Source organism: Octodon degus, unplaced genomic scaffold, assembly GCF_000260255.1.
Source record: "Octodon degus isolate 3935 unplaced genomic scaffold, OctDeg1.0 scaffold00001, whole genome shotgun sequence".
NCBI lineage: Eukaryota > Metazoa > Chordata > Mammalia > Rodentia > Octodontidae > Octodon > Octodon degus.
In genome coordinates, this window is record NW_004524577.1 from 36,711,729 (window position 1) to 36,734,977 (window position 23,249).

The 23,249-nt window shown below is 42.0% G+C and overlaps 2 protein-coding genes across 7 annotated transcripts in view; one reads left to right on the plus strand and one right to left on the minus strand.

Annotated features, from left to right (window-relative positions):
* Mier3 (MIER family member 3) overlaps nt 1-13,957 on the plus strand; it is a 29,577-nt gene extending 15,620 nt beyond the window's left edge. Inside the window, exons 7-13 of one of the 3 annotated variants that reach the window (XR_002819660.1) lie at nt 1,117-1,268; nt 5,468-5,549; nt 7,247-7,341; nt 9,513-9,640; nt 9,723-9,865; nt 9,975-10,873; nt 11,969-13,957. Coding sequence is in view for 2 of the 3 variants with exons in the window: in XM_004623087.3 (XP_004623144.2) it covers nt 1,117-1,268; nt 5,468-5,549; nt 7,247-7,341; nt 9,513-9,640; nt 9,723-9,865; nt 9,975-10,432 (1,058 nt within the window). In the remaining variant the exon portion in view is untranslated. Of the gene's footprint in view, nt 1-1,116; nt 1,269-5,467; nt 5,550-7,246; nt 7,342-9,512; nt 9,641-9,722; nt 9,866-9,974 lie in introns of all 3 variants that reach the window. The other 2 variants (XM_004623087.3, XM_004623088.2) reach the window with 2 other exon arrangements.
* The window catches only part of Setd9 (SET domain containing 9), a 38,954-nt gene that overhangs the window by 9,868 nt on the left and 5,837 nt on the right, over nt 1-23,249 (minus strand). Inside the window, exon 5 of one of the 4 annotated variants that reach the window (XM_023708761.1) lies at nt 1,598-1,666. In XM_023708761.1, the coding sequence (XP_023564529.1) occupies nt 1,618-1,666 (49 nt within the window). In that variant the 3' untranslated portion in view covers nt 1,598-1,617. Of the gene's footprint in view, nt 1-1,597; nt 1,667-15,673; nt 16,161-16,232; nt 16,269-18,338; nt 18,511-23,249 lie in introns of those variants that run through there. The other 3 variants (XM_004623218.2, XM_023708768.1, XM_023708754.1) reach the window with 3 other exon arrangements.

Consider the following 23,249-nt stretch of genomic DNA (forward strand, 5'->3'; position numbering starts at 1 on the left):
CTGAGCCATCTCCCCGGCCCCGAAACTTAGTCTTCATATTTCATAGGCACACTGCATTTTTAACTTTCCTGCTAAATGCAAATTGTAGTGTGTTTTATATATTGTGAATGTAAAATGCTTATTACCCTCCTGTTACATAGTGAGAATAATAAATTATTTTCATTAACCGTATTCACTAAGTATTATGTATCTCAGCATAAATTCCACTTGGGTTAGGGTAAATACTTGGGTCATCATACTGCTTTCTTGTGCAAAGTAGAATCTTTGGGCAAGGTTGGTAGGGTGCGTTCAGAAATCATAAGCCTTGTTTTAGGGCCGGGGATATGGATCAATAGTACAAGTGCCTGCCTGGCAACACAAGGTCCTGAGTTCAGTTTCTGGTACCAAGAAAGAAAAAAAGAAATCTCGTTTTGTTCATTGATACATCAGTCAGTAAGAGATTATAGAGTGGTTAATTTTCTTAACTGTTTCCCTGTTTTTTCAGAAACTTCCCTATGAGAGTTTGATTAATCTGCTTAGTCCTTTAAATAAAAATTCTCTTTATGGGAAGAAATCACTAAAAGAAAAATATTCCTTGCTTCCCTGGCAAGCGCAAGGACCTGAGTTCAATCCCTGGTTCCGCAAAAAAAAAAAAAAAAGAAAAATACTCCTTTGGTTTCTTGTTGTCTGATAGTTTGTTACTTAATTTTGTTCATTTGTTTTGTTTGTAATTTTAATCTGAAAATTTCAGAGAGCCATTTAGGGAATGCAAGGGAAAATTCCAGTGCGGTTATTAAAAAACATTGACAGGTCATTTTTGCTTTTACTTTAGAGGAAGGTAAGATGCCAGAATGGAGTTTTGCTTTTAGACTTTTCTAAGCATAGAAAGCCTCTTACTTATTTGCTAATCTAGCCACTGAAATAGCACCTTCTGGCCACTGCCTTGGATAATTATAAAGTTTTTGTAAAAAATATTTTTATGGTAGCCGAAGGGTCTCCTCTAACAGGCTAATTCCTGATGTCCCCAGAGCTGGTTACTTATCTCAGTGGATAGCCTATTGCGGAAGTGGAGGGATGGTTTGTGTACATTTTATGTGTTTAGTATTTTCATTGAGCTAATCAGTTTTTCTTTCTTAGTGTATGAACATGAAGATCAGTTACTCTGGCGTCCTGATGTGGTTTTGGAGAGCAAAGTTAAGGAGTATCTTGTTGAGACATCAGTAAGAACTGGAAGTGAAAAAGTGATGGATAAGATTTCTGCAGGAGCACACACAAGGGACAATGAACAGGTAGACTTGCTTCTGTCGGGCTCTCTTTATTTCTTTTGTTGGTTTCATTTATTTCCTGTGTGAGAACTGGATATGTCTTTTTCTGATAGATATTTTAAATTTTAATTTTCAAAATACTGGTTCCAACTTATATATAGTAGTTTTGTGTCTTTTTATACATGTACACGTATCTTAAGTACTGTTTTTATATCCTTTTAATCAAATACTCTGAAGTATCATTCTTGATAACTATCAAAGTATGATCAAAATATGTGGGAAATGTTTGAATTAAAAGACCTTACTCCGGTGAGAGACACAGCATCCCTAATCTTGGATGTATTAACTCTTACCTTGAAGACACGCCACATTGTTATTGCCACCTTCTGAAGCAGCGCTGGAGTCCCCTTTTGTGAGCGTGCCTGTGAGATATGATAAAAAGGTGGTGAATGCGGCTGAGTGTCACCTGGTGTAGCTGGTGTCTAGGTGGCCTCTGAAAGCCGCACGCACTCTTAGCTGGGGCTTTTGGAGCTGGCTGGATCTAAGGTGTGGGATGCTGGGATTAACGGTGCCCCACCGTGCTGTGGGTGGCACTGCCCAGAAGGGGGTAGATTGGAAGGGCTAAAAGGATGGAAGGCAAGCAGGTGTGCTGCTGCTTGGCTGCCTCCTGCCTGCCACGAGCAGTTTCCCCTGCAGGCCCTCTGCCACACTCCCCTGCCCTAGGGCCAGCCCACTGCGACCTGAAACACCTCCTCCTCCAACTTTGGATATTTTGTCTCAGCAGTGAGAAGAGCGACTAGGCAGATTTTGGTGCTGTTAAGGTTTGTGTATAAATGTCCCCCCAAAGCCTTGTGCAGTCTTGGGGCGGCTTCTTTTATTTTATTTTATTTTTTTTTTGCGGAACCAGAGATTGAACTCAGGCCCTTGTGCTTGTCAGAGTAGTGCTTATTCCACTGAGCCATCTCCCCAGCCAAGGGGCCCCTTGGCCTGGCTTCTGGAGTTTGTGGTTGATTACTGTTGGTGTGGATGCTGCCCCTCCCCTGGGGCAGGTAATTTGCATTACAATGTAAGGTGGGAAGAGAAGCTAGCTGCTTGAGCTGCTGCTACCCCTCCCTTGTGCTCTTGCTCTTTGCCACCGCCATGAAAGGTTGCCCTCTGCCATGTGCCACTGTGCCTTGGACCCAGGTGAATATGGACTGAAACCTCCAGTAACTGTGAGCTAAATAAACCTTTCCTTCCTTTATTTTGAGTGTCGGGTATTTGTCCCAGCAACAAGAGAAGGGTAACTAAGACAGGTGCCCAGAGTGGACATGTCCTGCTTCAGTCTGAACTGTCCTCCATGGATTCAGAGACTGCCTTGTCGTCCATCATTGTGCAGTTTGTATAGCACTGCCTCTGGTCCAGCACCACGTTTTAGTCAGAGAAGTAAGGCAGGGGGCGCGTGCTCACAGACTCGCTGGTCTTACCAGCAGCCAGATGGATAGAAACGTGGAATGGTCTTTTGAAGACCATTCCAGGGCCACCTGGGTGGCTGTAGCTTGCAGGGCTGGGGCAAGGTGCTTGCAAAGGCTGAATATGCTTTGAATCAGTGTCCCCTGAATGGCTCTGTGTCTGCATTGCCAGGACTCACAGGTCCTGATTCAAGGAGTGGAGGAAGCAGGTACAGTGCTGCCCACCCTTGCCCCTAGTGATCCCCTAGTGACATTTTCCCTTCCTATTCCACTGGATTAGAAGTCTTAGTTCCAGAGTAGAGAGGGCTTGTTCCTGGAAGCATGACAGTAACACCACTGAACTGGAAGCAAAAGCTTCCTCCTGGTCATTTTGGTCTCCTCATACCTTTGAGTAAACAAGCTACAAAGGGAGTTTTGCTGTTGGCAGTACTGACTGACCCAGACCATCAAGGGGAAATTAGACTATTACTTGATGCTGAAGGACAAGAACAGTATACTTGGGGTGCCAGAGATCCTGGAGGGTACCTCCTGGGATTCCCATGCCCTCTTAGTAAAGTCAGTGGGAAACGACAGCATCCAGTCCAGGCAGAATGACAAATGGTCTAGAATCTTCAGGAATAAACATAGAGTCACCCCTCTCCTGTGCCAAAATCGGTTTTAGTTACTTTTCTTGTTGCTGAGACAAAACACCTGACACCAGAAGTTAGGAGGAAAAGTTTATTTCATTTTACAGTTGGTAGAGGTTTTAGTCCATAGTGGGCTGGCTCCAAGGCAGGGCGGTGTTGGCAGAGGGGCATCGCAGAGGAGAAGCTACCCTTGGCATCAGAAGGCGACAAGTAGCAGAGCTCCTTGTGTCCCTTTTATCCCTTCCAAGCTACCCCCTGTATGGATAGTGCCACCCAAAGCCAGGATGGGCACCCTTAATCCCAGCCTCACACACCTTAGATCTAGCCAGCTTCTAGGAGCCCACCCATGTGCACATGATGCCGAGGGATGAGGCTGGGGAACATCGCCGTGCAAGCCATAACACCTGCTGGAAGGCAGGCTCATACCAACATTGAGGGGCCTTTTCATCCGCCGCATTCACCAGCTCTAGTGTCGAGGGACGTTGGCTCTCCTCGTAGTTAGCATGACTGTGAAAGTTAAATATTTTCAACTGATTCAAGATATCAGAGCAGTGAGGACAGCACAACTAAAGACCCTGATGAAAGACAACCCAGAACTGCTTCAGACGGTGGCAGACTCAGAATGAGTTGTGGAGGGGTGTTTTGAGGGCTGTTACTTAACAGTATGTCTGTTATGTCTTGATCGTAATTCATTTTTTAAAAATTAAGTATTCTTATATTTAAGTATTCACTATAATTATTTACATATACTATCTTATACCTTCAGTATCTTTTTAAAAACCATTCTCTTTTGTTAGTCTTTCGGATTTCATGGTAAAGCTATTCTTTGAGTTATTCTCAAGTTTTATTCAGGGCTGATTAAAAGGTATTATCTTTAAATTTGACTTAGGAACGTCTGCTTAGCCTGTGTCCCTATAAATGTGCAGACGCCTGCTGGTGTGCAGGAGGGAAGTGGGAATGTTGATTCCTGAGTGCCTTCTGAATGCCCTTTGTTTTGTCCCTTTTTTTTTCTTCTTTTTGAACCTTTCTCACTCATATGCCCAACCTAAGCGTTCCTGACTAATTAGTACCCAGAAATCAGTAGACTCAAACTTGAATTTCTAAGTTATATAAGGAAGTCAGACTAGCTTTAGTTTTTTTCAACTGTCAATAAGATGCCCCATTAATATTTTATACTGATACTTTATTAAGTCTATAGATTGATTTTGGAAGAATTTATACCATTAAGACGTTAAACTTTTCACTCTGGGAACATACCTGACTCCATTTATTTGACTTTTTTCAATCATTCAGATATTTTTGGTTTTTTGAACATCGTGTCCATCGTAGTAGCTAAATTCTTCATTATCTTTTAAATGGGTGGTCATGTATTTATTGCTGTCATAAGCAAGGTCTCTTTATAATTTTGTGTTCGTATAGAAAAATAATTTATTTTTATTTACTTTTTATAACTTTCAATTTATTATATTTTAAGCTATTGAAATGTACTTTGATTTTTTAATTGTTTTTTAGGTTTTCTAGTTTTTTAAAGTATTGATGTCATAACTATATACATTTATGGTGGGTTTCTAGTTTTAAGGTTTGTGTTAAATTACACTTTTATAAAAATAAATAATCAATTAATTAGATAACACGTTCGTACTTCCCGTAGTGTAATTCTCTCGTTCCTGTTATGTCTGGACGTATTAGCCACACCCCTCAGGGCAGTGGGCATGGCTCAGGGCTCCTTTTGATGGAAGTAGCATGCTAAGTTTTTAACATGAAAAGTAGTAATTTCCTTCTCAACATGGACTGTATATTTTTTATTTTTTATTATTATTTTCTGGTATTTCAGGGAAGGGTCTACAGGGTGCTCAGGGTCTCACTACTAGATCGGACTCATAGTGATCCTCCTGTTTACAGCCTCCCAAGGGCAGGGATCACAGGCGCGCGCCACCACACCAGTCTCAGTCACCATCTCAGCGCTCCCCGGGGCGGGCCGGCGCAGCAGGCCGGGATCGAACCCCAGCTGCTGTGTCTGCCTGAGTAGGCGCGTTAAGTCTGCTCAGCTGTCAGGCCGGCCCTTGACTCTTAGCTCCAGTTTCTTAAAGTATTTTTAGGTACGAGCTGTTGGTGATTTTTATTGAATTTTCCCCCTCTCTTGTAGGCATTGTATGAGCTTCTCAAGTGTAACCACAATATAAAGGAAGCGGTGGAAAGGTACTGCTGCAGCGGAAAGGCGGCGCAAGGTGAGGAGCGCCCTGAGTCGGCGAGGCGGTGGTGGGGCTCGCTGGGGAGCGAGCCAGGCCCGGCGGGAGGGAGCAGTTGCTCAACACTTTCATAAAGACTGGTTCATCTTCCTAGCAAACATGATTTCTTCTTTTTCTTGCCCTCTATTTTTAGACGTGCCAGAAATTGTTCAAATATAAATTAGTTGCCCCTGTCACCTTCTCTTTCTTGAAGAAAGTTAAAGAACAAAGCAGACCCCACAGATGACAGTACATCCAAAGTAATTAAAAGAATGATTTTATGGTTTCATTGAAAAAAAATTGTTCTTTTTAAAAAAGTAGACAGGAAATAGCAAAGAGAATGAAGATTTTAAAAACCATATAATCCATTGAATTTGTTGTGAAAAATACATTTTTAGTAATCATAACACGAATTTTAAAGTGCTAATATTTTTTAGTGCATGTCAGGGAAAATAGTTAACTTACTTTAGTATTTTTTTGTCAGATAAATGGATTGCATGTAATGTAGCCTTTATTAAGTACGAATGGGGTGAAACTCTTGGATAAGTGTGGTAGGAAAATAAGGAAGCTGAAGGTAGTCCATTACAGTTTGTGGGCTGAGGTAATTATTGAAAAGTGCTTTTGCTAAAGCTACTGACTTGAAAATACTATTTTAAGCTGTTAAAATACTTTCAAAGACTAAATACTGATTTTTCTATACTTAAAGTTATTTTTTGCCTGTATTATAGATTACTGGTATGACTACCAGTCACTAAGAATAAGGCCCAACACCACTGAAAGAGGACTCGGAACAAATTCAGTCTTCACGAAGACCTTCCGGGTCTCCACTAGATTTGTAATGGATCAGCACTGAGATCTGCTGGGAAGTTTAGTGTGCTTCAGCATTTTGAGAGTGTGGACTTCTGTTCCTTTTGTATGTCCACGGCGTGGCAGTCACCTATTAGCTTTCAGTTCACGCCAGTTGTACTGTATGTCTGTGAAGGACTCAGTGGTGATAGCGTGAGACAAAGATAGGGCTTTTTTCATTCCACAGATAAATCTGATTTTTTCTCTTAATTTAAAAATATTGTATGCTCATTGTTGGGAAAAAAATGGAAAATAAGCTGAAATTTTTTAATTACCTTTAAAAATCATTAAATTCTTAACCTATAATGCCAAGGAAAAAACTTGATATTTCTTATTCTACAGAGTCCACCAAAAAATGTATACACACTTAAGGAAAAGAAAAACTTGAGTAAATATCTTCATACCAAATTTATTGCCACATCATGAGATGAATCAAGTTAGCTTTGGCCTCTGCCAGTACAGGAGGCGCTTCCCATAGTGGCCACGAGCTTCCAGCGCTGGGTGACCCTCCTCCTCCCGGAGCCCGGAGTGTGGCGGGTGTTCTGGAGGCTCACGCCTCCAGCGTCATCAACAAGGCTAATGGCACTCATTGAAAAGACATAGTGCTGCCTTTTCTTCTCCTTAAGCGTGTATACATTTTTGGCAGACTCTGCATTGTTGTAGCACGCAGCCTCCTGCTGCTCTTACTTGGTGTCACCTAACACACCAAATTTGGGTGTGTGTTTGTGTGTGGATGGGGGGAATCAATAAGCATGAGTTCATGGCCCCTTGCTGGGAATATATACTGAAAACAAACTAATGATCCACTGAGTTTTGTGGCCAATTAATATCTTTAAAAAAAATTATTTTAGAAGGAATGACTGCATGGACAGAGGAAGAGTGCCGAAGCTTTGAACATGCTCTCATGCTTTATGGGAAAGATTTTCATCTCATACAGAAAAACAAGGTATGTTACATAAATTAGTACTGCAAACTCACAAATTACAGTAAATGAGCAACTAACTTGTAAGTTATTTGATAGACAAAAAGCAACTTGTTAATGTTCCCCGCTGTTACTGCTGCTCGCCCCCTCCAGCGCCCTGCCCCAGGCTCCTGCTGTGGGAAGGCTGCTAGTGTCTTCACTTAGGTTTCAAAAGAACCTGTTATTGTACTATTTTACTCACAAGAAATGGATTCAGTATTTTTTTAAGATTTATTAATTTTTCATGATTTTCCTTTTTTCTAAGCTATTCAGAGATTTGTGGCTTCAAAACTTTTTCCCTTCAGCACTGAGAAATACAGTTGCTGAAAAAAGAAACATTGTGACTGATAGCCACTAACATGTGTCCCAGGGCTGGGGAGAAAGCTCAGTAGAATAAGTCCTGAGTATGGCAAAAAAACCAAAACAAAAACATGTGTCCCAGCAGCCTGCAGTGTTGGCAGGACCCGCAAGATGCACAAAATGGCATTTGGGAAGACACTGGGCATTTGTGTGGTGTGTTTCTGGCCTTTTTCTCTGGTCCCGTCAATCTGTCTTTCCCTTATAGTGCATTGTCTTCATTGCTGTACCTTCGTAGTGAGTTCCTGAAGTTGGATGGCGCCAGGCTCTCGACTTTGCCCTCACTGCTGTATTTGCTATCCCGGGTTTTGCCTTCCTGTATAGAACTTGTTTTGCCAGCATCTGCAGAGTAACTCGCCGGCAGTGCTGGGGGACTGCACTGCATGCACAGAGCAAGCCAGGAGCAGGGAGGCTTGACAGTGACCAGCTTTCCTGCCGTGAAGATAGACTTCTCTCTGCATTTATTTACTTCCTCAGTTTCTTTAGTAAGACTTTGGTAGCTCTTGCCTCTGTTGTGTTAGATTGATACACGTACATTTAATTTGGGGGTTGCTAATGTAGGTGTGACTATGTTGTTTTACGTTTCCGTTCAGTACTACTAGATAGCAGCTGACTCTGTATTAACCTTGAGTCCTGGAGCCTTGCTACACTTGTCTGGCATTTCAGGAGTATTGTTGTTGATTCTTTGAGATGTCCAGTGTAGATAATGTCATTTGTTAACAGAAAAGCTTTTTCTTTGTAGTCTGTATGCCTTTTTTTTTTTTTTTTCTATATGTATTTGGTACATAAAAAAAAGGCAGCTTGGACTGGTAGTGATCTCTTGTCAGCCTCCCCAGCACTGGGATTACAGGCTTGCCAGGGATTGAACCCCGGTCCCTGTGCTTGCCTGAGCAGTCGCTTTGTCCACTGAGCTATCTTGCTGGACCTTTTTTCCTCCTTGTGTTACTGTCTTAACTATACTTTCCAATATGATGTTGAAAATATCATGCTTTTAAATAATATAAAACCTAATGTTTTCTCAAAAATAGATGAGGTATTTAATGTCCTGAATAAACATTTCTGAAGTCTGAGTTTTCCCTTTAAATCAAAATAAAGCCATCAGTTCTGCAGTGATGTTAATTCATTCTGCCTGTTCACTCTGGGACAGTAACAGTGGTGTCTTCTGCTCTCAGACGCTGGAGACACAAGCAGTGAGGTAGCCAGCCTGCACTGTGCAGCCGCTCACATGTGGGGACGTTTGTGGGCAGACCTTTGGATTGGTGCTCGTGTGTTAAAAACCTGGGCCCTCTGTCACCTTTCTCTTAGGGTCAGGAAAGGGCAGATTTCAGTGAAAACCATTCATGGACCTGTTTGGGTTTGGTTAATCCGAGACCGAGTCCCTACTAGCTGGGTGCAGTGGCACATACCTGTAACCTCGGCACTCGTGAGGCCAAGGCAGGAGAATCACCGCGAGATTTGAGACCAGCCTGAAGTACATAGTGAGACCATGTCTCCAAGAGAAGCCAAAAAATTCCTTCTTTAGTGAGAATCACAGTGAGAATTCGATGAAAACAGTTGGAAGATTTCTAGTAAAATGTATGAGGTAATTTGTCGAAACACATTAATTTTATAAACTAAATTTTTTTTTTTTAAACCTTGGGCTTTTGGAAACCTCATCACATCAAGACATTTTATTTTAAAAAAAGTGTTGAGTTTTGTCATTGGGAGGACAAAATAAAACTCATGGGTTAAAGCTTCACTGCTGGGGAAAGAGTCGGTTGGGTGTATTGATTTGTTTTTTTAAATATCTTTTTCCTTAGGTGAGAACTAGAACAGTTGCTGAGTGTGTAGCCTTCTACTATATGTGGAAGAAATCTGAACGCTATGATTACTTTGCTCAACAAACAAAATTTGGAAAGAAGCGGTACAACCATCACCCTGGAGTTACGTAAGTTGTGGCTTTGACTGCACTGATTTTGTTTTTCTTAAGCAGTGGCGTAGTTGTAAAGCTGTCAGTGGGTGTTTTTCAGGGACTACATGGATCGATTGGTAGACGAAACGGAAGCTCTGGGAGGGCCCGTGAGTTCCTCAGCCCTAGCTTCTCCCAGGGCTGAGCCCTTGCCTGACCAGCAGCTGAGCATCCTCAACTCGTTCACTGCCAGTGACCTGACAGGTGAGAAGTGGGCTCGCTCTGTGCTGTGCAGTGGAGCGCGGAGTACAGCGGTGTCCTGTGTGTCCTACGTCGAGGACCATTACTTACACCATCTCCCACTTCCTTTTAGCTTTGACCAACAGTGTGGCGACCGTCTGCAACCCCACGGACGTTAGCTGTTTGGACGACAGCTTTCCTGCGCTAGGCAGCGCACCTCGGGGACAAGTAAATCATGTGCCTGTTGTAACGGAGGAGTTACTCACCCTGCCCAGCAATGGGGAAAATGATTGTTTTAACTTATTTGAGACTGGATTTTATCACTCGGAGCTGAATCCTATGAACATGTGCAGTGAAGAATCAGAAAGACCCGCAAAGAGGCTGAAAATGGGCATCACTGTCCCCGAGTCCTTTATGAGTGAAGTCTCAGTAAATAACTTGGGCGTGGACTTCGGAAACCACACGCATCACATCGCCAGCGCCAAAGTGGCTGTCTCCGTGGCTGACTTCGGCAGCCTTTCTGCCAGCGAGGCGAACGGCTTCATCAGCGCGCATGCTCTGCACCAGCACGCCGCCCTCCACTCCGAGTGACGTGGGGCTGGGCCTGGGCGTGCGGGCCAGGAGACCTGCGGGAGCCGTCGGGTTTGCATAGTCTTTCACTGGAAGTTTGAACCTTTTTCACTATGACATCAGTGATGTCTGTATGTATAGAACTATATCTTGATTTATCAAGAGTATTTTCATTTTTCAGTCCATAAATGTGGAAATGAACTATGATCAGCAGAGTTGGGAACTAAGATTGAACTCTGTGGTGCAGCTTTAAGCTCTGCCTCCCTTCCTCACCCCCAGGACCTCTTCCCGCTTCCCCTTTTCTATTAGTTCTGTTCCCGCTGTCCCCATTCCCAGTTTTAAAACCTGTAGACAGGCCACCGGCTCAAAACCAGCACAGATGTTCTGACCTGAACGGTGTGGCTTCTCTTCACGTCAATTCCTTTTGCCGAAATGGATGCAGTTGAATAACAATGTTTACAGGTACCAACCCCAGTCCCTGCTCGATGTAGCATTTTTGGTTTTAATTTCTTTATTAATAAGAGCAGGGGTAGGTTTCTTTAAACTGCACAAACATGCAAGGATTTTTTTAAAATGGAAACTTCTCTCATGTTACCCACCTAAGCACTTGAGTTTACAGAACAGCAGGTCCATCTCCGGAAGCCAGCGCAAGGAGCTGTGTGCAGATTATGAGGACTCTTGCTTGGATCCTGTTTCTAAATTTCAGACCGGGGCTACCTTACACAGAATTGGTCGTTTTACTGCCAGGATATTTATTTCTGTGTCATTTAATTTATTGGCTAAAGAAAATTGGTATTGGAAGATGTGATATTCATGTGGGGTTTTGTCCATTATCAAGATTGTAATCGTAAAAATCATAGGGGTCACTGATTGTTGAGTTCATCCTGAGGCAGATGACTCGGGAAGCCTAGGATGGTGCCACTCAGTGGTTACGCTTCGGCACACCTTAAGCGTGTAGCGCTGCAGTTCAAAGTGTGAATATTTAGAGGGACTTCCAGATTTTATGCGTAATGTAGTAGAACCTTGAAGGATATTTAAACTGTTTTGTTTAGCTCGAACAATTGGCCAGAAAAATGCGAGTTCCTGTCCAGAACAGAATGGTGCGTCACCGCTTCAGGTTTTAAAAAGTGATAGACGTTCAGAGGCATCAAAACTCAGTTTATTTTTATTTCAAACATTGTGAATGAGAAGCCATTGTCATAAACTTTGGCCATTTTTGCCCTAAAGACACATCTTTAAGTTACAAGGTGAATCCAACAGTATGTTATACAGTATTAGGAGATAGCTTTGCTTTTGTAGTACAGTTAGAATAATTACTTTTTTGCACCGTCTTAATTAAATTTTTTGATTTATACTAGTTGTGTTGCTTTGCAAAAAACTTCAGTGTTTGGCTGCATTGCTACTTTTGTAAGTGTAAGTTGCTTCAAGGTCATGCTGAAGAGTAGATAGGATGTGGTAGTCGTAGTGGTCGGAAGGGAGGGTATTTATTCTACAAACTGTGAACTGCAATGCCGTCCTTCGTTTTGGATGATGTGTATTCTTGTTTTTCCTTTGCAGCATTTTAATGAAGATTGCTTTGAAGTGTTTACGCAGTAGCACATTTACTTTAAAGTTTAGCTTAGCACAGGGGACAAAAATAGTTAAATTAATAACTTAAAATCAGTTTCTAATTTATACATCTGAAATCTAGCGTTCCTGCGTGCACACAGTCAGTATGGGTAGCCTGGGCGCTTTGTTGCTTTCTGGTATTTTTATCCAAACTGTCAGCTTCTTATTGCTGTGTTATGTGCTAAACTTTGAACCTTATGTCTTTTGTTAGAAATCAGTATACTTTTTATAATTTAGTAAGATACTGGCCATAATCTTCCATTGCTAAAACTTTAATTTTCGCTCTGGGTTTACAGTGGCTGGTTTGTATAAATAATTTACACAAAGATGACTGAATGCTAATACCAGTTGCACTTACTAAACATGCCCATTCTCATCAGCTGATGCAGTCATATCTTCCGTTTATCTATGCATTGCTGGGGTCTTGATGTAAGAGGGAAACTGTGTTTCTTATCTAAAGTTTTGATTATCAGCAAGTTGAATGGACACTTTAGTTATTTAAATAAAGATTTTTGACCAAAATCCAGAAAATGATATGAGAGAACAATAAACTCCAGCTAGTTTAATAGATTTTTAATGCCAATCTGATTTTAGCCTCAGAGAGTGCTAACTAGCTGGCAACGTTTACTTTTAATTCCTTGTTAAAATGAGGCAATAATTTGCAAGATTTTTGTATATATGTGTAAATCCTTCATATCTTTTTAGATCTAATTCAATATTTTCTGACTACTTCTGCCATGTATAATACCATTTTTGTGCATGCTTGATGTGACATTCATAAATTGTACCACTATGACTATCCATGTAAAATAGCTATTTATTGAATTTTCTTTTAAAAGCTGGATTTACTGGGTTTTTTCTTTCCATTTAAACATCTTAATGGAATTTGTTACTGTTTATTAAAAGAATTGCGTTTGAAAACATGAAAATATCTGATCTGCAATCATATGAAGAAACAAGGCCTTTATTATTAGTATTAAGCACAATTCTTATAACAAACTGTGATGAATTCTTTTTCTTCCTTTGCCACATTATTTTCATGTGAACAAACCAAAAATTCGTGGTGAGAAATTGCAGTGTTGGCTGATGTATCCTTTCTGTACAGGGAGTTTGAGGAGGAGGATGGTGGATTCCTTCAGAAGTGTAACTGGTGCTGTGATTAGAGCAATACTTCTGTTCGTCGTATTTCACCTTTTTCATGCTAGCTTTTTAAGTGTTTAGTTTTCCTCTTGTCATGGTCAACTGCTGAATTTACTTGAAGGATGTAGAATACAGTTTTAACTAAAGTCTGTACAATTAGGTCAAAGAATTGTGCAATCATTTCCTTTTAATTTTTAAAATTGAGGGGGCATAAATATTTGAGAACATTGATCTAATGGAGCATAGTGATACTATTTAATTTAACCAAAGTCTCTAGTAAATATTTCAACTTTGAATGTAAACTAACAAGTAAACCTGACCACCAAGGAGATTGTTTGCCCAGAGTTTCAAAGCACATTGTCTACAAATAGAAACTGAAGTAATTTATAAGATATTGACATTGCTATGTTTTTTAAAAAGTTCCTGATTTTTTCACCTAGAGGAACCTATTAGTTTTATTGTTAAATATGGTAGATATTAATATTCCTCTTAGATGACCAGTGATTCCAGTTGTCCCAGTTTGAAATAAGTACCCTGTGAGTATGAGATAAATTAGTGACAATCAGAACAAGTTTTAGTATCCAGTATTCAAGAGGAAGTTGCTATGTTGCATTGATTTTAATATTTGTACATAAGACACTGATTTTTTTGAGCATTATTTTGTATTTGTTGTATTTTAATACCTGGTGTACAGTTCCAGAAATAAAAAATCTGGAAATCTTTTTTTTCTTGGTTTGTGTGAATATTTGCCAACATTTTTAATGAATCTTGAGCTATACCAAATTTACCAGTTTAAATTGGTTTCAGATGTAGTGACTAATATATATAGGTAAGCAATAAAGTTCATTGGTTTTTAAAAAATCATCTATAATAGTTTCTCATCTGTAATAAAATTCTAACCATCCCAAAGTGAGGATTCTGGTTTAGTTCAGGAAATAGTTACCGAATGTCGTATTTCAAACACCGTTGTAGGCAACTGCTTTTTAGAAAGACATGGTAGGTATTTGAAATGTGTTCAGATCCTGTCATTTGACGACATAATACTAAGGTCGCCTGTCGGTGTGATCAGTAGTTTCATCAACGGCAGTCACCTTTCCTAAGCCTTTGTTTTTTCAAACTATTTTGTCTAATACCACACTCTGGTCCCTGTATTTCATTTGCTCTTTCTAGAGCTTTCTCTGGCTGCATTTTTAACTTACAGTTCTCAGTCTGCACATATATCCAGACTTTGTACAATGCCAAGAAAGGGGAAAAAAATGAAAGCAAAAACCTCATCTCCTGCCCTGATTGTCTAGAGCCACAGACAGTCTCAGCCACCAAAGGGCCTTCCTGTGAGGCGTCTCGGACGGCCACAGGCGCGGGTGCGCCAGCCAGCCTGAAGCCAGCCCACAGTCGGTCCGGTCCGCTCCGGTCCGGTCCAGTGCATGAGAACGAGCCGGGCTGCAGGCGCTCGGGGAGAGGCGCGGCCCCCGGCGGCTGCGTGGACGCCTTTGCCAGCGTGACTTCCCGCGCGGCTTCGTGGTCCACTCCTGGAACTCACTGCACATCTACTATTGCTGGTCTAATTATTACAGAGGAAACAGGAAGTGGACTGGGGAGCGTGGAGTGGAGGGTGGTGGGCGTGAAGAGGGCCCTGTGGCGCTCTGGAGGAGGCCTCTGCCTGCAGAGGAGGCGCGCCCCCAGGCAGGTGTGCTGGGTGGAGGAGCTGGGGGAGCGCAGGCGAGATCGGGCCTGGGCAGCTAGCTCACGCACGTGAAGGCCTCAAATGTTGAGGTTCTGAGCAGTCATCTGACTTCCATTTAAAATAATCACTTCAGGGACTCAGGCTTGGTCTCTGGCATCACATGCCCCGCCGGCCCCGCCCTGGGGCGTGGCGACACATGCCTGTAATCCCAGCCCTGGGGAGGCTGAGACAGGAGGATCACTAGGAGTCCCAGCTGCGTGCATAGCGAGAGCCTGTACCAGATACATTTTTTTTTTTTTTTTTAATCACTCTTGGGCTATCCTGTCGGGCAGGAGTGAAGCCCAGAAGCCAATCAGGAAGCCGTTGACTTGGTAATAAACAGGGTAAAGTGCAGTGGTGACAGGATTTCGGGGGCCCCACACCACCGTCCTTACTCATGTTTGGAACTGAGAGGTGGAACAAGTCAGGTGGAGCAGGGTGAAAGGAACTGTTACTAATCCAACTCCGGGGGGAGTCCTTAGAGCTCCACCGCGGGGCTGGGCAGGCCGCAAGCTTCCCCTGCACAACCCGGGCGCCTTCAATTTCTGCTGCTAAGGGCTGCAGAGGAAGAACTAGATGGATGTGGGCAATGAGCCGCCAGTCCACCCGAGTCACTTCAGCACATGGAGAGGCTCCCCACGAAACGGACCCACCAACACCAACTTCTGATTCCATGCCCGCACTAAAACGATTTCTTAGTTTCTAAAACTTTTTTGGCATGGGGTGGGGGTGGGGATGTTTAGCGAGTAAAGCAAAGACATGTCTTGGCTTCACTCAGATGGAACAATCTTTAGGTTATATATAAACACGAATTTATTCAGGACAACACTAGGTGTTTTTTTATTCTATAAAAATAAACACTTTTACAGAAATTGATACACATCAACATAAAGATTGCTGGTCTGGACTAAACTTTTAGAAGTCACAGGTATACAAAATAAAACACTGAAATTATAGTTCAAGTACTTTTAATCAGCATTTCTCTAGGTGTAGGTGAAAATCAATTATGTTGCATTTGCATTATAAATTTTAAAACTGATGAAGCAAGTCGCTTTTACCATGAAATTGGAACGTAACTATAATATTAAAAAAAATATTATTTCAACTAAGCTCCAAATTATTCTACAGGGGGAACTCAGAATGATTAATGAAATACGCTAAGTAGAGGACCTAATTTCTAATTCACCAGGTTAGCTGACAACCGTGTAGTAGTTTGAAAAGAGCTCTTCGCCTTGCTTGATGTCCCTCAGTGCAACAAGAACAACACACCGAAGTGGGCTGAAACAGAAAAATGGCATAGTGGCAAATATAAGCTCATGGGGCCGGGGAGATAGCTCAGCAGATAGCCAGCAGGCAAGCTCAACGGCCTGAGTTCAATCCCCAATTCTGCCAAAAAAAAAAAATACAAGCTCACATTTTTAATATAACCAACACGCAGTTTAGAGACGTAACTTACTACTTAAGAGTCCTTATATTCTAGTATATATCTTCAATTTCCAGGAGGAAACAGTTAATCTTCCCAGTATAGGTCCAGTAGTATCAAGTATATCTGGTCTTTGTCACTTAAAATAGATCACAAATCTGTGCATTTATGTACCCAACCACCTCTCCTGAAAACACTTCGTTTTTTTTTGTTTCTTGACAACATTATTTCTGTGTTGGAATCATCTTAATCCTTTTAAAGAGGTTACGGTTTAACATTTTTTATTTGTATTTCATAGTGTGAAAGAAAAACGTTACTTAAAATTAATTGGAATTTTAAAAAATACTCTTACTGGGGGACACAAGACACTTGCATATACCTTTCAAGCTGTAACAGCATTATGTCCCGAAGGGCTAAGGAAATCTAACTGCTATCAACTCACTGAACGATAGAAATAAAGACTACATCTTGGGCTGGCGAGATAGCTCAGTGGATTAGGCGCCTGCTTTGGCAAGCGCAGGGACCAGGGTTCAATTTCCGGTCCTGCAAGCCTCGCCAGCCCCACCCACAAGGCTCGCTAAGCGGTGGCACATGCCTGTAATCCCCGCACTGGGGAGGCTGAAAACAGGATCACCACAAGTCCGAGCTGTGTAGTGAGACCCTGTACCAAATACATAAATTGAAAAAAAAAAAAAAAAAGACTACTACATCTTCCTACAGCACTGTTAGAACAATTAGCAAAGTTCCACAGTCATGGCTGATTAGGTGGCAGCAGTCATGGTGGCTCCAAGCTGTGTGCAGGAGGAAGTCACGTACGCTGAGCCACTGGCGATACAGAAAGTCAGATGTGGGGAAAGCACACGGAAGGAGAAACCCACTTGCCGCAAGCCCAGGGGCGGGGGAGGCAGTCCACCCTGACCACTGCGCACCTTACACCCCAGGGCCAGCCTATGCACTTCCCTAGGAGAGGACCTGGTACCACAGCAAGCAAGTCACTGAGCTGGCTCCTAGCCTGTCCACCAAGAATAGGAACTCGGCTGGTGATGCAATCCCCAGCATCAGAGAGCCGGTGAGCCGTGAGCGAGAAAGCACCAGCAGGCTCCTGGGAAAGCTGAAAATAACCGCATGGCTCTGACAGGATCGAGAGCACTGAGAAAACCAGGGTCAGGGGGCGACGTGAGCAGGCAGGGTCTGGTGACAGTTCAGTCCTGGGGACGGAAGGGATCAGATTGGCCGGAACAGGCCCTGCGGTTCTCCCGCAGAACAGGAGAAGTGCTGTGTCCTCAGGGCATCCTAATCATTGCCAAAGGGCCACTGTTAGGTGCCACCCTGGCAGTCCTGTCACCACCTGCAGGAGCGGCTGAATGCAGAGAAGGGAGTCCAGCAGCGCGACTGGGCAGAAGAGGCACAGCGCATGGGGCAGGCAGAGAGACAGGGCTCTGGCAGGACAGGGTGCCGGGTCTCCCCTTCTCGAAGTAACTGAGTGGCTCAGACCTCGGGACAGAGGCAGAGGCCTGCGCTCAGGCAGGCTCAGGGCGATCCCAGCGGGGAGATGACTCAGCCGCTATCAGCAAGGCTCCTCGCCCACGGCGGGGACCTGGGGCGCCTGGCTTGGAGACCTGAGGTCACAGGCACCCACCTGATTAAGACACACAGAGAGGAGCAGGAAAGAGCCAAACTTTGAAATTGATCCAGGGCTGGTGAGATGGCTCAGTGGTCTAAAGCACCTACTTGGAACAAGCTTAGCAAAAACAAAGGATCATTGTTCAATCCCCCAGCACCACATGCCAGCCAGCCCCCCCCCTTGTTGGGCGAGCTGGCCACACACACAAATAAATAAATAAAATTAAAAAAATATATATATTAAAAAAAAAAAGAAAGAAATTGATCCAGTCCCCTCATCAAAGCTTTTCTATGTGTGAACGGGGGGAGGGGGGAGAAGAGCTCACTAGCTTGCCATCAAAATGGAGCTGCGAGATGCTATGATTTTGCGTCTTCGCCATTGCATAAGGATTTTGATGTTTTTGTTTCTTTTTCTCTTTTTCATCTCTCTGTCATGTTCATATATATGCACTAACTGTATTGAGATATCATGAAAATCCTAATGTGCATGTGGGCGAGGCAGTCTATTCATCAGAAGTCAATGTCTGGTGTGTTATACAAGTTTTTCTTTGCTTGAAGTGTGCATCCATGTTTTGGCAGTCTCTAGAGAGAGGGACACTTGTAGCACATTCCACGGGGAAATCAGGGTAACTTGTAGCAAAACTGTACAGAGGACCCAAACACGGGATGTCAACATGCTAAGGTTCCAATATTCTCAGAGCGCCTCTAAATCTATTATAAATACTTCCCCTTTTTGCGTCCCTTCTCTACCAGCCACAAATAGTGCCTCAAGCCCCTCAAAGACAGTCCTTTACTACAGCTACAAAAATAATTCCAAGAGTTTAAACTCCTGTTTCTCATCCATGGATACTTCTCTTCTCCTCTTGATTTCCCTTGTCCCTTTTCTCTGCTTTTTTCTTTCCCCTCCTCCACCACATGCCAGTCTGGTAGTAGCAGTACATGACAGTCTGTGTGGGGAATTGATAAGAAGGGAAAATTGTTAAAAACAAGTTTCCACATACATGTTGACATGTATGACCCTGATATAAGCAGTGTAAGTGAGTGGCTGATATAATCAGGATCTGCTGACACTGATCTAATCAGTAAGGCTTCTCTCCCAGCAACGCTGCCCCCAGGTCTGAGCCTATTAAACTGTGGAAAAGTAGAGAGGCTGGGGAGACGGCTCAGTAGAATAAAGTGCTTGCCTGGCAAGCACAAGGGCCGGAGTTCAATCCCTGGTTCGGCAAAAATAAATAAATATTTAAAAAAAGGAAAGAAAAGAAAAAGTAGATAATGGCAAAGCATAGCTAAAGCCAAGACCACATCACTGACAAGCAGATACTAACTACAAGGATCTTTATACTAGTAACAAAGTACTTCCATTTGAATGAATAATCAACCTCAGCACAAACAAAACAAAACACAATAGAAATGTGAGAAAACAAGGAAAAAATACATCTAAAAATTAACTCCCAATGAAACTAATCTAATGGACATGAGTGGGGAGAAAAACCAAAAACCACAATGTCTGAATGGTAGGCAGTGAGAAAGGAAACGAACAAAAGGATCAGTACTGGGGTTGGAGCGCCCAAGATGATGGAATGAACTGAGATAATGGACTTAATTAACAAACGGACAGAGTATAAAGGAGGCACAAATAAAAAGAGAGCTGAACTAATCAAAATGATGAGATCAGGAAAGAATTAGAAGCCAAGAAGGAGTACCAAACACAAGTCCAAGAGATAAAAATTCTGTTGAAAGTATGGCTGGCAGAAGTGACCTGTGTGAGGAAAACATGCCAAAACTAAAAGACAGGACTAATACAAGTAACTGTGCTCCCAAAGAGAGCTTAAAAAATAAAAGACCATCAACAATAATCCAGCAATTTCAAGAACCAAGAACTTCTTAGTTCTGACCCAAAGAACTAATTTAGGAATAACTACAACTACAGAAAAATTAGAAGATGGTACGAATGGCATAAAAAAAAATCTGTTCACATAAATTATGCTGGTTCTGCCAAAAAAGAAAAAAGAAAAGAAATTATGGCAGGAAACTTTCCAATAAGGGTAATTCAACACACAAGTAAGCAGTGCACGTAGAACTCCAAATAGTCACGATCAGAAAAGAGCTTCTCTATGACTAATCAGAAAAAACCCAGAAGTTCAACACAAAGACAGAATTTCAAAAGCTGTCAAGAGAAAAACAACAAATTACTTATGGAGGTAAAATTATTAGAATTACTACAAATTTCCTAAAACAAAGTCGAAAGGCCCAAAGAGCTTAAAGTGAAGTTCTTCAAACCCTAGATGAAACAACTTTCAACCCAGACTAAAATACCCTGAAAAAATATTCTTCAGAATTAATGGAAACATTAGGATCTTCCACAACAAAGAACACCTTAAGAAATTCTAGATAATGAGTACTACAATAAATACTTCAGGACCTCCCAGAATGAGACAACAAAGACATCAGTGCCAGAGAACCTTTTGGGATAAATACAGCAGGATGAGCAGTCAAGCAAAAGGAAAAACAAAGGAATCAGCAACAGAAACACAACACGGTGAAGAGGACTCAGTCAATTCCTTTCAACAATAACTTTCAACATGAATGAACTCAACTCATAAATCAAAAGACACAGAAAGGCAGATTAAAGAAAAACACCAAAACTCACCAGGTATGGTTGCACATGCTGTAACCCCAGTACTTGGGAGGCTGAGGCAGGAAGGTTGCCATCAGTTCAAGGCCAGCCTAGACTACACAGGGAGACTCTTAACAAAACAGAACAGAACAAAATGCTATACTGTATACAAGTAACATATTTATCTTTTAATAGGTCCACAGATTAAAAACTGAAAATGAAAAACACCAATTATACCACTAGAGCCCATAAGCAGGCAACAGTACTTATCCTATTTTCAGACAAAGTACACTTGAAGCCAAAACTATCAGACAAAGAAGACAAAGGGAACGACTCAATAGGAAGAGATAACAATTATAAATACCTAAGCACCAAATACCAGGGCACCCAACACTCAACTTCAGAAAACAAATACTACTGTACACGAAAGATGACATAAAAACACAAGTACAGTAGGGGGACCTCAATTCCCCACTTTCACAAATAGATCAACTAGACAAAAAAATCAACAAAGAAATATCGGAGTTGAACAAATGGACTTAATAAATATCTCAAGAGTATTCAGGACTGGCCACATAACTCAGCAGATGAAAGAGCACCTGCTTAGGCAGATGCGGGGGCCGGGAGTTCCCGCTCTGGACCTGCCATGCTGGCCCCGCCCCTGGGGCATGCTGAGAGGGCAATTGAGACTGGGCATGGTGGTACGTGACTGTAATCCCAGCACTTGGGAGGCTGTAAACAGGAGAATCACTGAGTCCGATCTATGCAGTGAGACCCTATACACCCTGTATACCCTGTCCTAAATACAAAAACAAAAAAAAAGTATTCAACCCAACAATGAAGGATACCCATTTTTCTCAGTAGCACACAGAACTCTGTAGACAATCGACCTAATACTAAGCCATAAAGCTTGCTTAAATAAATACAACAGGATAGAAATTACTCCATGCATATTGTCAGATCATACTACAATGAAACTAGAAATTAATGGCAAGAGAAACCACAGAAATCATATAAACACAAGGAGAATAAATAATACACTCTTGAATAAACAGTGGGTCACAAAAGGAATTAAAAAAATCAAACAGTTCCTAGAATCAAATGATAAATAATGCCAGCACAATGTACAAGAACCCATGAAACTCAGTGCAAGTGGTTCTAAGAGGGAAGCGTACAGCTGTGAATGCCCACATCAGAAAAACAAAGCAATCCCAAATAATCTAATGATGCACGCTAAGGCCTTAGAAAAATAAGAACAATCCAACCCCAAAGCTAGTACGAGAGAGTGTTTTAAAAATCAGAGAGAAAATTAATGAAATTCAGACTAAAGAAACAATAATTAATGAACTGACAAACTGGTTCCTGAAGAGATAAAATAGACACAAACAGCCCAACTTAGCAAGAGGGAAAGCTAAGACTTACACCAATGCAATTAGAAATGAAAGGGCTGGGAAGATGGCTCAGGAGAATAAGTGCTTGCCTGGCAAGCACAAGGTCCTGAGTTCAACCCCCAGTACCACAAAAAAAGGTAATAAAACCAACTTGATTCACTATTACTGCTAAGATTTGGGCTGGGGAGATGGCTCAGTGGAATAAGTGCTTCCCTGGCAGCGCAAGGACCTGAGTTCAATCCCCGGTTCTGCAAAAAAAAAAAAAAAAGAAGAAAAAAGAAATGAAAAAGACACAATTGCAAAGAACACTCCAAAAGTCCAGAGCATTGCAGTAACTATTTCAAAAACCTGAATGCCAATAAACTGGAGATACTAGAAGAAATGGATAGACTTCTAGAGGCATATAAATTACCAAAAAGGAACCAAGAAGATACAAAACTACTTAAGAGTCCAGTAACAGGGAATGAAATTAGTGGTAGTTGTAGTAGTAGTAGTAGTAGTAGTAGTAGTAGTAGTAGTACTAATAATAATAATAAAAATCTACCAACTAAGAATAGCCCAGAACCCAATGGATTCATTGAATTCTACAAGAACTTGAGAAAGGATCTAATGCCAATAATCCTCAAATTCTTCAATACAATTAGAAAAGAAAGAGTACTCCCGAACTCATTCTTGGACACTAAAATTGCCCTGATACCAAAACCAGATAAGGAATGAAAAGAAAAACCTGCAGGGCCATCTCTTCAATAAACAAATAAAAGATCCTGAATAAGATGTTGGCAAGGGTCGGCCTGATAGCTTAGCGGACTAAAGCACCTGCTGAGGCACAGCGCAGCAGCCAGGGTTCAATCCCCAGTGTGCCACGCTGGGCCCACCCCTGGGACGCGCTGAGATCATGACTGAGACTGGGCGTGGTGGCGCGTGCCTGTAATCCCAGCACTTGGGAGGCTGAAAACAGGAGAATCACTACGAGCCCAATCTACATAGTTAGACCCTGTAGACCCTGTCCTAAATAGAGGGGAAAAAAAGGTATCAGAAACAGAATACAACAAATCATCAAAAAGATCCCACCTTATGGGCGAGTAGGCTTCATCCTCAGCATGAACATATGGTTCATACAAATTAGTAAGTGTAACACATTATATAAGCAGACGCAAGGGCAAAAACCACCTGATGACCTCAATAGGTGTAGAAAAAATCTTTGACAAAATCTAATATCTACTTAGGAGTAAAAAAAAAAAAAAAAAACTTGAAAAGGATCTTATGTCAAACTGATCAAATCTATTTACAAAGTCCACTGCTGCTATCATACT